Below are 16,135 nucleotides of genomic sequence, written 5' to 3'. Positions count from 1 at the left end.
GTAATCTTGTCTTTAGTGTTACAGACGGCATCTTGGGGAGGCCTTCTGCATTTGCTAAGCAGGAGTGTAGGAGGGTATCTGTAAAGTCAAACAAATACCATAATTTCACTTGAAATAGCAGCAGAGACAGTTCTTCCTTTAGACTTGCCCTCCATGGTGATGTATCTTTATCTCTTTCATTGAAAATTAAGGAGAGAAAAAAAGATGAATTTTTCATATGCTGAATGACTTAGCTATGAAAAGCAAACTTCTTAACTTTGGGGGTAGGGTAGAAAGAAGGGGAGGTTTCCATTAAAAGTAGCCTTTTTTTTTTTTTTTTCTGCTGGGGAACTGAGAGGGAAAGTTTAAATAAATCTGATGACAGAGAATGTGATCAAAGCATTTAATCCTTTATGGACTTTGGAAATTAATTGAACTGGTAAAAAGACTGCAAAACAAGGACTTTTCACTCTCTTTAATACTGCTATGTCTTACAGTTTTCAAAGTAATGGAAAAAGCTCTGGAAATGAAAATGTCCTTTTACTCCTTATTTGTTCCTGAAACTCAGAAAATTATTTTATTTGGGAAATCCACAGTGGTATCCAAGAATAATACTTCTGGGAATCAATTTTAAAACTTGTAAGCATTGTGATGCCAGCCCTACTTTTCTGTATGAGGTCCTTAAATACAGGGCAGGAAGAGGGGCAGGAGGAAGAAGAATAATAAGTGCAAAAGTAAGCCTGTTATTGCTTCCATTTTGGCTTTGAAAAAAGGTAGTTGTTTCAAGAGCACATTATAATAAAAGTGGGGCTACCTTGGCAAACCTTTGAACATCATATCATGCATTCACCTCTTTCTGTTAATCGTGCATGTGTGGTCAGGCTGCCTACTGCCCTCACATCCATTTTAGCATTACACGCTCTGAAGTGAGGACCTGTCTGCAAATGCTTCCTAAGAAGTACAGTGCTGTTCTGCAGCTTCAAAACAGCATGGTGTTTATAATCAGAACAGGAAGCTTAGTTTTTAAGTCCTTGGTGTATGTATTGTGCACTGTCTGCAGGCAGGCCAGTGCTAATGAAAGCTGCCTTTGAATACCTTAATACTAAATACTGTGTTTTGTGTATCTATAAAAGCTCTTTATTTTGTGGATCAGTGTCCACGGCTTTGTGGGCCATGCTTTCTGGAATTTCTGGTACCTCTTAGTATCTTGCAATATTCAACCACCTTAGGAATAAATTCCAGAGAGATTTGTTGAAGAACTTGTCTGACTAGTAATGACTGTGTGCAAAATCTGTTTCTTGACGAATTAGACTTTGTCAGATGCATTTAAGTTTCCCTTATTGCATTGTTCTAGTTCAGATTCAAACCATTAATTTGCTGGAAGAATTTCTGCTGCCTAGGACTGTAATTTCATGGGATAGCATGTGGTTTTATTTCATACTAAGGTTAAGGAACTTAAGCTCTGACAGGCTCTTCCCACCTGGTCAACAGGATGCTTGTGCCCACCATTCTCTTACTTTTTTCTTTTTGTTCTATTTCACAATTAATGAAATCACAGCTGTGGCACCACAGGATTGCACACTGAGCACTGGAATGTCAATTTTAAGCTATGCTTCTGCAAGCTGAATGAAGGTTAGAAATGTCTGTTGTCATTTTACTGGTGTGCTCTCTGGCATTATATGCCTGTGGTGCAGTTTGGTGAGAACATGATCAGTAGTGTAGATGGAGTAGTCCAACACAAGCTTTGTTTAGTTAATGCATTAAGGCTGCCAAGCAGAAGGAAGAATAAGGAAAACTCAAAAATACAGCCATTTTATGTATTGCAGGAATATTCAGAAAATTGTATCCATGTTTCTGTTTCTTTCAGGCAATTAGACCATGCCTGGAGACATTACCATCCTTAAGAGATAAACTGTTGCAAATTTTAGGGGCTTTTCCTGATGCTTTTTGGGAAACACTGAGATTAGGAAGTTCTGAATTTTACTGCCATGTACTTTTGTAGAAATTAGGCTGTAACAGTCCTGAAACCTAAGGAAATATTGCAAATAAATGGACTACACAAGTGGAGAAACAGTGCTTTCCCCAGCAATGGGTGGAATATAATCTCTCAGCAGATGGGATTTTCATTGCTCTGTAACCAGCCTTTTCTTTTGCTGGATATTGTTGAAATTTTTTTTTTTGTTTGTTTGTTTTACAAAGCCAGTTGAAAAGTCTTTATAGGGTTTACAGTCAGTTTAAGAGTGTATCCTTGTCTAAGAATGGTGCAAATTCAGGGAAATGTTTATGGAGGACTGAACTAAGGGTAGAGGTAATGAGCTGTCTCATCTCCCCTTCAGGCTTTTCTCTGTACTATTGCTGCTTGGAATTGAAATAATCTCAAATGATGTATTTAAACTATAAATCTGTAATTTTGTTACAGCACCTGCAAAGTCAGCTATGCTAATTAAAAATGGCCCATATATCTGAAGACTTAGATTCATGTTTTAATCCTTTCCAATTCTGAAAATCCCCTGAATAGGATAAAAAAGGGTGCATGCACAAAGAATGTCACGCCTTCTGTCCTCAGGCAAAGCTGAATCCACTCCATTGTGTGTAAATATCCTAAGATCATCAGCAGCCATAACCCAAAAGTCTCTGCATGCTGCACTCCAGTTTTTGAGAGTGGTAATTAGAGCAGTTCATGTTGAGGCTCCTTATACTCAAAACCCTCTTTTTCATCCCATTTCTAAATGCAGCTATGGAAAATTTACCTAGCTCATCAGCCCTGCCAAACTGATCTAGGCCTTCCAGCCTTCCAGCTATTGCCACTTTCTTAGGAGAATACATCCAGCTCTATTTTTGAATTAGTGGATACTGCAACTTTGACAACTGCCCTATGGTCAGACCACCACACTGGTATTCTGCTGTAGGGCTCAGGCCTCTGCAGAAGTAGATACTCTGATTTCTTCCCTGCCTGCTAAAATGATATATAAGTGGGTATCTTGGAGGTACCCTACACTGCCTCTGCACAGGGCAAGTTTGTATAAGATTTGGTAAAGAGGTTAGTTGATTTTTTTTTGACAACTTGTGATAGTTTCAAGAGCAGAAATATACAGTTTCTCCTGCAATCACCAGGAAAGCTAACTTTCAGTATACACATCAAGACCTGATGTGCTGAAATGTACTGATGAGAGCTCTAAGATAATTCTGGCTTTTATGAGGAGACACTTTCTCTTTACTAGTCCTTAAAGTTAATAGACAAATATAAATAAAAAGAGAAAACCTTTCAGAACGGGATGCATTATGTGGATTAAAGAAGCTGGTTGGTTAGGAAAACAAAGAAAAAATGAAAGAGTAAAATCTATATCTCATTCATTTAACGTAAAAAGAATCATAGGTGACATGCTTGTCAATGGAGCAGCTGACATTTGGGATTTAGTGAAAAGTTTAAATTTCACACTGAAAATAGAGCATAATTAGGTTTAGTTTCATTTGTGCACTTGCTTACGTTACACAAAGATGTTCCTAGCTATCCCCAGAACAAAAAGTACTCAATGCCATGTCAACACCCTTGGGAGGTCTGTCATGATGTGGTCAATGGTATGTGTTCCTGTTTTGCTTTTCATAAAATGTGATTTCCAGTGAATTCTTAACAGTCCCAAAAATCTGAAAACTAAAATCCAGGGTTAGTTATCTCAAGTTCACTAGAGACTGAAAATAACTTTCTCACAGACATAAAATATAAGTCTTGTCTAGATTGTCGAAACACAAGCACTACATTATGGAGAGATGTTTGCATAGTTTTTTACAGTGATGCTTTTATACTTAGGAAAAACTTGTCCTTCTGTGTGTTTGAGACTAAATTTTTGAAATGTCCTTTCAGGAAGAGCCATGTCCAAATGTACTGAGAAGCCATGGTTTATTTATTCTTACCTATTTTTTTATGTGTCAATCAGACCTCTTATTTTTTTGTTGTTGTTGTTGCTGAAATGTCATGCTGTATGGTCATCTGTACTGAGGATTAGAATGTCTGTTCATTCTCTTTTGCTTTCCTTACTAACATTACATTTCTATTGCACACGCCGGTAAAATAGTCTTGCAGTTCTGACCTGCTTATGTTAATAATGTCTATCCTCAGATCTGTTTTTGTGAAAGGGAAGGTCTAATTATAAATGATGTGGCATATATAGGGTGACTCTATGCTAATAAAGGCAGAAAGGGTGAGAAAAACATAATTTTGTAATGACTGGAAATTCTGTTACACAAATGAAGTTCTCAGCATACCCTGGAAAGTGCACCTGCCAATGGGGACACTGTAGTTGCAGTACATACTACAGAATGTCAAAACTGAAGGCATCTTAGAAAAGCCTTTCTTGAAGAATTTAAGTAATTCTTTGAGTGTCTTTTTTGTGTTAGTTTGTTTCTGGTATGGCTTTTAACAAAACAGTACTTGTCTTTTTAGTGCAGCAACTGGACAATGAATGGGAAGGTATATTACACTTTGTACAAGGACTTTGTTTTTAGAATGGTGTTATTTTATTAGTCTACTGGGATCCAAAGGGTTCTTAAAATAAAAAGTAAATTTCCTTTTCTTTTTTAGATCTCTATCCTACTTCTTTTCCAATGTACTTTAAAATAAAAAAAACACAAACAAAAATTCAAACCAAAATCTTCAACACCCTTCTCCCTCAAAAAAAAAAAAAAAAACCAAACAAGAAGCAAACCACCACTACAACAAACCCAGACCTTAAACTCTAAAATTAGGTTAGAATTTGAATCTGATAAATCTTTAGGCATGTGATAGTGTTTAATGCCAGTAAAGATTTCTTTCAATTAAATTCTGATTCTTAGTAACTGCAGAAATTCTCTTTGTGTCCATAAAATTAGAACATTTTTCTTTTCGTTGAAGTTGTTCTTGTTAAAATGCAAATAATTTGTATTTGGCTGTAGAAGTTGAAGATGGGTGAGGAGATGCAGTTTGTGCTCTTCATAATGCACAGCACTTTGAAGGTCTTTTTTGGTGGAGGATGGTGGGTGGTGTGTCTTGGAACAGTCACTCTTCTTGATACTAGAATTCACATAAGTTTGCTAACAAATGCTTAGCATGTGGTGGGTGTTTTAGTTCTGTTTTTCTAAGGCCTGTGACCACAGACCTACATTTATGGTACAGTCTGATTTCCTTCGTTTATACTCTGCTTGTCCAGTTTACTAAAGTTTTGCTTCTCCATGTCATAAATGAACAATAATAAATAGTGCCAGATAGATAGATGTTATATTTGAGAATTCATTATGTGAAATAAAACGTCTTACGTTGCTTGATTATCCTAGAGATGTTGACTTAATTCAAGGAATATTTACTCACTTTGTTGTGTTCACACAGTACAGAGCTATGTTTCTCATTCCTGAGTAGGTAGAATTTTAAGCTATAATTTGATAATACATGCTACATATACTGGCTGATTTATAGGTTACATTGATTTCATATCATTTGCTGATATTTTTTAATCTTTTATTTGTGTTGACACTAGTTGCTTATTGAGATATGGTAAACCTCATGTAAAATTGAAGATCTTTAATGTAAGGATTGGGGCAGTTTTCATGTAATTCGGCTACTATAAGAAAAAAATCTACTTAATGCAGGGAAAGATAATGCAGTGTTGATGTCAGTTCTTGTTATGTCCATTGAGACCTTTTCTGTGCTGCTGTTCAAAACAGAGGGAAAGATATTTACTTGTGTAGAATGTCCTGTTTCAATACTTAATTTGATAATTAAAAATACATGGTGTTTATAGTAAGTTACCCTGGTCCATGTGCTGTGAAAAGGAACAAAATAAATTCCTATATTCCTTCATGTAGTACTAGGATTTATTTAAACATTTCATCCATATAAGTGGGGGCTTGCCTACTTTGTATTCCATCAGCTGAGCATTATTTGGAATTTATACAAAAGAACTGATCTGTTGTGAAGTGTTTTGGGTGCTTTCTTAGTATATAGCATTCAAACACTGAGCATATGGACCAGGTAAGGTATGAGGACTGTGATTTTATTTTTTTTTATTTTTTTAGGAGTTTGAGGAGAAAAGTTTTGAGGGAAGGTATGGAGGAAATGGATATGTAGGTCATGAAGCACTGAGCTGAGTGGGAGGGAAAAAAAGTTTGCCTTATTGAACCAGTCATACAGTCAGTATGATATTAATATAATCAGCTTGCTTGCTTTGAAGATTTTCCTCCATGGCTCTTGGCTCTAAGACTGCTGATTGTAGTTCAGCTGGTCACGTAAGGAGCATGCTGACTTTTCTCAAGTGATACTGAGCTAGGGAAAAGCTGGAAGCTGCTACTGCCTAAAATAGCTACCCTTGTTAACAACTCCATATGAACATTAACTGTACGTTGTGTGGTATGCTTAAGCTGTCTTGAGGAATCAATAAGGCTGTCCTTGTGCTCAAAATTGCAGGTACATCTAAAACTGCTTCTTCCATAGTCCGTTCATCTGTCCCATGTTCTGATGTGTTTTGAAAAATTGATGAATGTTGTTTCAGTGCATTACTACAGTTAACTGTAGAAATGGTTCTGTAATGCAGGGAGAAAACATTTTTCCTTCTATCTCTTACTCTGCACTCAAATAGCATATAAAAACAAAGGCTATAAATTATGTACCTTGCATTTTATTAGTTCGTAGCGTTACATGGATTTTTATAAGAGTTAAATGGAAATAGATGAATGTGTTATTATGGGTACAGTCATGTTTTCCCAGTTTCCACTATTGCCAGAACTGAGTTGAGCAAATATAACAAATCAGAAATGTAAGGGAGGAGTAGCACATGCTGGTACAGTAATTTAAACACACGGTCTGTGAAGCATTACAGTGCAGTGTTTTTACATCTGTATTATCTTTACCTGTTTTCATTGCTTTGCAAAACTGACCAGCAGAAAAGTGAAAAATTGTTCCCCAGTATGAAGGTTTATATATAGTCCAGTATATATAGGGCAGTCTTTACTATGTTGCACTATGTTTTATAAATAAATAGGCTTTAAAAAGAAATAAAGAAGTCTTGCTGTATGTAGCATGTTTCTCAGTGAAGCTGAATATTTGAAAACCTGTGCTACCAAAGATGCAGTGTGCTTAATAGTATCTTGTTAAGGTTTAACCCAAGCCATCAAACATAATTTATTGGTGTGATGATCAGAGGGAGGCCAGATTCATCCAAAACATAGCCCAGTACTAGACATGGTGAAGAAAATAACCTCTACCCCAGACAAAACCAGCACATACTGTATTAAATGAGCTACTGCAGTGTGTCTGTAACTCTTTGGTCAGAAATAGCTTATGTGCATGGTTAGAGAGTGTTAATGTACATATCTTAAAACTTCTTTAAAGGCTAGTTTGTGGTATGTCTACCTTGTAACAGAGGATTAGAATGTGAGTAGTTTCACATAAGTAATTATTCTGGTGACTACTGCTTCATTTTATGTTCTTCTGAATTTGTTACTTGTTGTGGTTTTGCTGAAGAATATGAAAATGGGCATTCCATGTAATCCAGAAGAGCATAATTTTAAGGATAATTTATTTAAAGTATGAATGGTACCAAGTTAATAATGCATTGGATTCTAATTTATAACAATACTATCTGAATATGATTTTTAATTTGTACCGGTTCTAAATGATCACATAACAAATTTTGTTGTCAGTGTTCATGTGCATTTGGAGTTGTATCTTTGTCTCCATGTACGTCTCAGAGCAGTGTTGCTTAATGGCATCAAGATAATATTGATGCTTGTTATGAATAGACTGCATCTGTTGCTCATTAGCATAGCATGCTAATCATATACTCCAAAAGAAAAATAATGATTCATTACACTTTTGTATTTCTGTTGAATTGAATACTTCCATGAATGACAGTTGTGAATGTACTTGCCATTTTTCAAAACAGAGAAACTAAGCTTCCAAACTTTTGCAGAGGACTGGGTGGGTTACTTGACAGTCTTACTGTCCTCATCTTTTCGCTTGAAGTTGAAAGGCAGCTGCACATTCCTTTCATATTACTGCTTTACTGTGACTGGTTACTTCAGCTTCCACAGAGGGATTGTTCAGGTGTCAGTGGGGAGGAGAGTAGTCTGCCCGATAATCTGAGGATGTGGTCTATGCACAGAAAGTTTGGGAACACTAATGATTGCATACTAGCCAGCTCCTTACCACTCCCTAGGCCCTGGATATGAACTCATCATGCCGAGGTACTGGACTGTCCTTGAGATTCCAGACATAACTGGCCTGGTTTGAAAATCTGTGAAGTCACATTTAAAAATGGCAAATAAGTGATCAAAGAGAGAAGGAAGCAAATGTTGGTTGGGAAAATGGTGGTGGCCAGGGCAAGGGTTTGAGAATCTGACATACAGTGATGATGCTTGGAGAGAATCCAAAAAGTTCTTGTTTGGTTTTGAATGTAGCTGTTGTTGGCAAACTTAACCTTTTGTTGTTAAACTTTCTGTGCTAGCAGGTCATTGTTGTGAATGCATGACTGTCCTAACTCTTGCTTTGTTTTGTCCTAGTCACATTGATCAAACAACAACATGGCAAGATCCTAGGAAGGCTATGCTTTCCCAGATGAATGTTACAGCTCCCACCAGTCCTTCTGTGCAGCAGAACATCATGAACTCAGCATCAGGTAAGCAAAATTTGCATTTATGGAAAAGATCCTACAAGTAAACCACAAGCTATTCTAATCAGGGAAGAGGGAGTCTAGATTTAATAAATGTTCTTCTACTTATCCTGGTTTGAAACTTTAAATTTGTTGATGCCTGATTCATCGAGCAAGAGGCTGATAGTTGAAATAAGAGAATTTGTATATTTATGTTGTCAATAAAAAGAACACTGTTCTTTGATTTATGTTTTTATTTTTTCAAATGAATGGTTCAAAGTTGTAAGGAAGCAGAATTTTTCTCTATTTTCTTCTGACCACAAAATGCTGTTAAATTGATGAAGACCAGAATTTCCATTCAATTAATATCAACTTACATTAAAGCTTTTGTGCTCCACAGCGTTCTTCTGCTTCCATTTGCTCACTGACTAGACATGTTATACCACCATTTATTTACATTTCCTACATTTAATATGAACATAAAATTTTTTCCTGTCCTCCCTAAATGGATCAAGCAAATACCTTGAAAGTCTTGTTTAGAAGCAGAAATGTTTTTGTTTTCCTCTCGTGTTTCTCTTACTTCCAAAATCCAGTATCATGGTCATTATTGCTCTAACTGGAGGAAGTCTGTTGTCTTTTCCCGGAATATAGAATTGTTTTTCAGCTGGCTGGGGGCAGGGGTGCGGGGGGGCTCTCACTAGACAGCAGTAAAATGTTCTTGTTCTTGCTATAGAATCTACTGTGTGTTTTCAGACCTCTCTCATCTGATTATGCAGAGAGCAAGCAGATAAATTTGGTACCATGCTTGTTTGAGTGCTTGGTCTTGCCCTGGCTTTGTCACCTCCTGTCTGTCACTGAGGTTCATGTTATATTTATTTTCTCACAGTCTGACTGTATTTTGTGTGTGTCTGCTGTTCCTGTACTTCCCAAGGGTTATTCTCTGGTGCTGCTTTTTGTGGTCTGTTTAGACAGCTTTGTTTCATGCTGCAATTCATGTGCTGCAGACAATACCAAAAGATTAACAGGCGTGACCAAACTGTGCTGTTCATGACTGAGTATTAGAGGGGAAGTTAATCAAACTTTTTGCTGGCTAGGCCAGGAGGCTGGATTATCCTGAAACAAATGAGTCCTGTTCAAGTTCAGGAAGTCGTGATTCACAGCAATTAAGGTCTCAGGCTCTGATGTGAAAATAAAACAGTGTGATTATTTTCTGTGTAAATTTATCCCAGGAAACCTGCAGCAATAGAGGTGGCATGTTTTTGTAGGGACACTTCTAAAGGAGGGAGAATAGGAGAAGGGAAACAATTCCCTTGGTCTGTCCTGCCTTTTTGCTTATTTGTGCTAAAACTAGATGCTTGCTGTTTCAATATTGACATATTTTAAGATAACTCCTCAAACCTTCCGCTGTACCAAGAATTCACAGGAAAAAATATTGATAGTAAAATAGGAATCACTTTATGTACTTAGAAATGAAGGGTTCTTAGCAAAAAAAATACTGTTAAATTGTAACAGGGTGGTAACAAACTAGAAAAGAAGCTAGCAATCTGGACACAAGGATTATTTTTAAAGAACATTTACATGTATTTGCTTGATGTTATTGTGTGAGAGAGTGAGGTTGCATAGATATTGTTGTTCATGCAGTAAAGAACAGTTGAAAAGGGCAAGTGGGTTGTCTTGTGATTTGAGAAAGTACTTACTTGGATACAAGTTCATTGAACATTTATTTTTAATTTCACAGATGATACTGTGTTGAATATCAACTGAAAATCCCGTGAAGCTTTTTTTCCCCAAGTGCTCTGAGTCAGATAATAGTGCATGAAGGACTCAGAACTCCTGTGTATACTGGATTACATCATATGTTATGTGGAGTTAGGTTTTTTTAAGCTTAAGTCAGTTGAGGTAGTATGACTTGGAACTGGCTCTTTGGATGCACTTGCTTATTACCCTCATTTGCTATTAACAAAAGTCTCCTTTGAATTAAATAATACCAAATCTGCATTTATTGGATGTGATTCTGATACTTGATCTGGCAAATGTTTATGTACAAACTTTAAATTATGACTGTTTATTTGTTTTTACTAAAGTCTCTTATACATAGCTTTGTTACTTTTTATTACTGAGTTCATGGTAGCTTATGCTTCCTTGGTAGCCTCTCAAATAATCTTTGAGAGAAATGGAAAAGTCAAGTAACTATGTACCACTTCAGCACAGTGGAACTTACAGTCATGATGTTGGCACTCAGATTTAAGACTACTTAATGTTCTAATTTGGGCATTCATCCTCGAGAAATCAAGTTGAGGCCTTAAAGACAGAAGTTTCCTGTTATGAAATATTGCTGGCAGCGAAACATACCCTAGTGCATGAGAGCCTTTCATGAAAGATATTGGGAAAAAACGAGTGTAAGTATTGTGACAGCTGGAGATCACTGACTTGCAAAAAAGTGTCTGAAATGCCACAAAGGAGAATATTTTCCTTTCTGTATAGACCTTGTATGGTGCTCATTAATTATAGCCCTTAAAGTTACTGTCCAAGTTCTAGTGTACTGCCTCAGGAGCCTGTAAGTCAAGTTACTGTGCTGAAACATAGGAGAGATTTCTGGGAGCTGTTGTGACAGCCTTTAGAAGTTTTAACCATTTAGTCAGAATTAAAGTTCTTGACATTAGCAAGAATTATGAACAGGAAAACAAACTGAAGATGCAGAGAGAAGAGAACTGTGAAAGCTGATGTGTACATATTGGAGATAAACCTGTTGTCTTTTTGGATAAATAGGGGAAGAAGAACTCAGGAAAGACGTGATGAGGGCAAGTCAAAAGATTGTTAAAATATAAAAATGGGGAAGATGTAGTTTAGCATGAGATTGCAATCTTAAGGTTATCTGTCATAAGAAATTCTGTCTCTTGAGGCACTTGGGTATCTTGCTGCAAATTAGATTTCTTCAAGGAAGTTAATGGACATCTGAACCAGTTTTATCTGTTCCAGGCATGACTTTTGTGAATGAGTTATTCTCTGAGTGTTAGTTAGCTATATCCTTTATAGGAAGTCATCAGTGTGTGAAAAGGGGGGGTTTATGTCTGTCTTTCTTAGTTGCTACAAGTAATCAACTAAAATAGTTTGGGCCATATGTATGCAGGGAAGGAGCACAGTGCTCTGTTAGATGGCATCTGTTGGTTAATATGTGAAATAGGATTGCATCTTGTGTAGTAGAAAGGAAATAAGCCTCTTATTTGTAAATATGCCACATGTATATAAAAAGTCATTGTAACTGTTCTCATTTTTTTGCATTATGTTTCTAACCATTTTTCCCTAAAGGAAAACAGAAAGAACAGAAAAAAAACCATAGTTTCTTCTGCCTTGATTTAAAACAAACAAACAAAAAGATAGTAATAATGGTATGCTATTCTTAGGAGCATCTCCTATACATTTCCTACTGAGGTAAAGTTATACATTTGAAAATAAACAGTGGCTGTTTCATATACAATTACAGTTGATACAACAGAGATGGTATAATTGTATTAGTGTATTTCTGTTCTTCAGATACTTTTACTTTCTGAATCATGCTTGAATCAGGCTTGACAGGACTGCACGCTTTAGCCTTTTCTGCTTGCACATAGACCTTCGATAATGAGCTTTGGAGCAGATTATGTGTCTTTCTCCTCTTTTGTCTTCATTCTTATGTGGCAATTTTGAATTGAGTTTCCCAGTGAAAGTTTGTAGACCTAGTGTAATTCCATTGTCTCTTAAGGTAAGGCTGTAGTGCCATGTTAAATGTTGGTAAGGAAATGGACACTTGAATTCATAACTCTCAGGGGACAGGTGGGTAGGAAGGAATATACCAATAACTAAAACAAGTTCTAGCTCTTCTCTTAGGTTCTTGCTCACTTCAGTTGCAGATTGTGTCTGTGTAGCCAGTCATACTACAAAATTCTGTTTTGTGTAGAGTTAGCACTATGATCTATTCTGAAACTCGAGTTTCTAAGTATCTGCATGACAATAATGTTAATTTCTTTCTTCATCTGCAAAAACCACCCCTTTTTAAATAGTGTCTTTTTATACTAATTTGACAGGATAAAGGTGTACTTAAAGTAAATGTTGTAGACTTTGATACAATTTTTGGAAGCTTAAGAACCACAATGACTGAAGAAGTTCAGCTTTCACGGAGAAAGATTGGGAAAAATCTTGGAGATCAGTGTTTGTATGAGGTGAAGAACATAGGTATTCTAGTTCCTAGGTTGTCCATGCATAGTCAGTTGGTAGATAGATACAGATGCCCTCTTACATGCATTGACCTGTTGATAAAATACGGCTTTGTTTACATTTGTTTTAAAAATAAATTTTAGGAACAGTAGAGTCTTGCAAGATTCACTTCTTATCCCAGCATAGGTTGAATCTCTACTACATTTTTGCTTTTGTTACTCTTCCAGTTGCTTTCTATCTGCCAGCAGCAAGCTCTACTTTGCATTCCAGGTTCCATGGCATATGAGAAAGTTAAATAAAAAAACAAAATCCACTCACAAAAAGTGGAGACATGCACCAAAGAGACATGCACACAGGCTTTTAAAATTGCATGTTATTTATATGAAGTTACACCATTATATAAATATTTAGTTACAGAGGTATGGCTTACCAGTAGTTTTGGAAAGCTGGCTTACATTTGGAAATTAGAATTTAATTTTTTGTATCTTTGTCCTCAAAAAGTACCACAGTGCAGGCTGAGTTCCCTGCCTAGAAGGGTTGTATCTCCCTGTGCAAATTATTTCACAGAATTCTAAACTTACAGTTGTGATAGGGTTCAGCTGTCATAGGAGGCACCAAACAGAACTAGTAAGGGGACCATGTCACAGGGGTATTGTTTGTGCTAAATATTTACAAAAGTCGGAGGGGAGGCTGGAGAAGTACTTGAGAGATATTTTGGCACTTAGTAAGCAGACAGAAACTGGCCCAAGGAATAACTTCTGATAGAATCACAGAATATCCTGATTTGGATGGGACCTACAAGGATCATCAAGTCCAACTTCTGGCCCTTTGCAGAGCATCCCCAAGAGTCACACCACTGAGAGCATTGTCCAAACACTTTGTGAGATCTGTCAGGTTTGAGGCTATGACCATGTCCCTGAGGAGCCTGTTCCAGTGCCCAACATACTTGTGAGGCCAAGTAACTATTCATATCCTCTATACCTTTTAGGTCTCTTTATGTATTTGGTGCTTTATTTAAAAGTTTATAGAGTGTGTGACAGTCCCTAAATGGGCTACTTTCAGCAGCCAACAAGATCTGTCCATCACCCCAGGCTAGATGTCTGGACTAAATGGACTTTTGGTTAGACCCAGTATTGCTGTTTCTATACAACATGAGCTACAGTAACTATGGAAATTTTACTGAGAAGGTCTGAATAGCAGCAATCTATAGGACTCAGCTGTTGTGACCTAGGTTATCTAACGCTAAAAATTCTGTTCCTATTCAGCCTTTTGGAGGCAAATGGGCATGTAATTGCAAAGGACTTTTCCTAGATGCTCTGGGTGAATGTGTCTCCTATTCCTCAGCATGGGTTTAGTTCTTTCCTCTGGTAGTTGCCTCAAATACAGAGTTTGTCAAGTGACCCTTTGGAAAATCAGACATGTCTTCTAGTTCCACAATTACTCACAAAACCAAACAGGAATTACAGAAGAGAATAATTTCAATTTTTGAACTGCCTTTTCAATATGTAACGATGACAGCAGAAACATGAGAGCAGTTTGTTGTGCAAAGGAAGCAAGCCAATTTATTAATGCCAAAAGTTTCCAGAGATAAAAGCTCTGCTTCTACAGTCATTTATAGCACTTAGCAAGGAAGGCTTGCTGCTGTGATAGACAGGTGAGCAGATGGATGGACCTTTTTGTCCTGTTCCACAGCTGTGCATTTTATTTAGAAAGAGAACCTTGTCCAGGTTTGTCTCTAGTAGTAATCTAGTACTCATCAGATCACCGAATCTCTTAAGTAGCATTATTCCACCAGGTGGATGGACTGATCAGCTCCTGGCAGCCTTCTTCAAAGGCATTTTGTTCATACTTGCTACAAAGGAACATGCTGGACCAGTAGAGATTTCAGTGCTCAGCAGGACTGACTCCCCAAGGCTGGTTTTGTTTTTCCTAAAGCCAAAGAGGGTTTTTCTGGCTTTGCAGTTCACAAAGAATTTCTTGCTGGGTTTCTCCAAGGCATGTATGGCTTAGCAGGACTCTGAGGAGAGTGGTAGTGAGAAGGTCTGCCTGCATGGTTAGCATGCTGGCTCAGCAGTAAAGGAGTGGGTTTGGTTCTTCATTGACTTCTGCATTTGGATGATGGGGGGCGTGTTGCTGTGCTCCTGTGCTCCAGCTTTGTAAAAAAACACCTCACTGGTTAGCTGGCTGGTCTTCGGGTATGGTAACAAAATACAGCATTCTTTGCACTGGAGCTCTAATTTCTCCATCAAAGTCCTTTTCTACAGTGAGTATCTTGGGCTTTAAGCATCATTTGCAGTATTTTCACTCTTTCTTGCCTGTTCTGTTCACTAGCTTCTGATAAAACTGAGGTATTCGTTACTTGTAGGCAATATTTAGAGCAGTAGAGGTGGGAAGAAAATACCTAGTGTTCACTGTTTTTCCTCACTTGAAATTCATCTGTAGCACTAATGATGGAGTAGTGAAGTTGTTAGAGAAGGGCTTTGTTTTCTGAGCCAAAATGAAAGTTTAAATTAGAAATGTAGTTTGCAAGGGATCTTCAAAGACCACAGTAAGAAATTCTTGTCCTGATTATGCCTTGGGATATTGCTGGAATGCAATTAAATTATTTTTTTACTCATTTTGACATTTCTCCAAGAACATCTTTTGAGATTAAGCAAACTAATCTATCCTCCCTACCTCTTCTCCCAGCTTCAGACTGACTTCTTCAGCAGGAGCATGACTTCAGGACAAAGTTACAGTCAAGAGCTAATGTAGTTCGAAGATGGATGTAGTAGACATTTACAGGATGGGCACATATTTTTTGGTATACCTGAATCTCATGTGTGAAATAATGATATTTGTGTATACTTAGTGTATCTTACATTATATGGAATAATGTGTTAGTCCAAGTTTAACAGCCAGATGGCTTCTGCTGTTTTACTATTGTAGTACACTGACTAAGAGTAGAAGAACTTGAAATACAATGGCTTGCTGCTACAGCAGGTTTGTTTTAATTTCTTTACATTCTTAACATGTGTAGTGAATCTTTTGTTGTATAATTTGAGGATTGTACTTAAATCTAAAATACAGGGAAGATCATCCTCTATCTAATTTAGACATTTTTAAAGGTTCATGTCAATGTAAGCATAAAAATTCAAAACCATGTATTTGTGAAGCACCTTCCAGATAAGATGAGATAAATATATATTTTTTTAAATAGTTTTCAGTCTGAGCAAAGTATTGGTGAATGTATGTGATCATAGAGAGATGGGAACGAGGGGTTTAAGATCTGTATAGGAATGAAAGGTAGTTTCTTGAAAGCTGCTGATGGGAGCATATGGGAACTATTCCTCCGGCTGTGTTCAGAC

The 16,135-nt window shown here is 37.0% G+C and overlaps 1 protein-coding gene across 4 annotated transcripts in view; it reads left to right on the top strand.

Moving 5' to 3' along the window:
• The window catches only part of YAP1 (Yes1 associated transcriptional regulator), an 88,885-nt gene that overhangs the window by 41,211 nt on the left and 31,539 nt on the right, over positions 1–16,135 (top strand). For all 4 annotated transcript variants that reach the window (XM_054655181.2, XM_054655179.2, XM_077173956.1 and 1 more), the window contains exon 3: positions 8,506–8,621. In XM_054655181.2, the coding sequence (XP_054511156.1) occupies positions 8,506–8,621 (116 nt within the window). The remainder of the gene's footprint in view (positions 1–8,505; positions 8,622–16,135) is intronic.

Source organism: Agelaius phoeniceus, chromosome 2 (assembly GCF_051311805.1).
Source record: "Agelaius phoeniceus isolate bAgePho1 chromosome 2, bAgePho1.hap1, whole genome shotgun sequence".
Lineage (NCBI taxonomy): Eukaryota > Metazoa > Chordata > Aves > Passeriformes > Icteridae > Agelaius > Agelaius phoeniceus.
The sequence above is the reverse complement of the archived record's forward strand: the minus strand, read 5'-3'. Positions and strand labels throughout refer to the sequence as shown.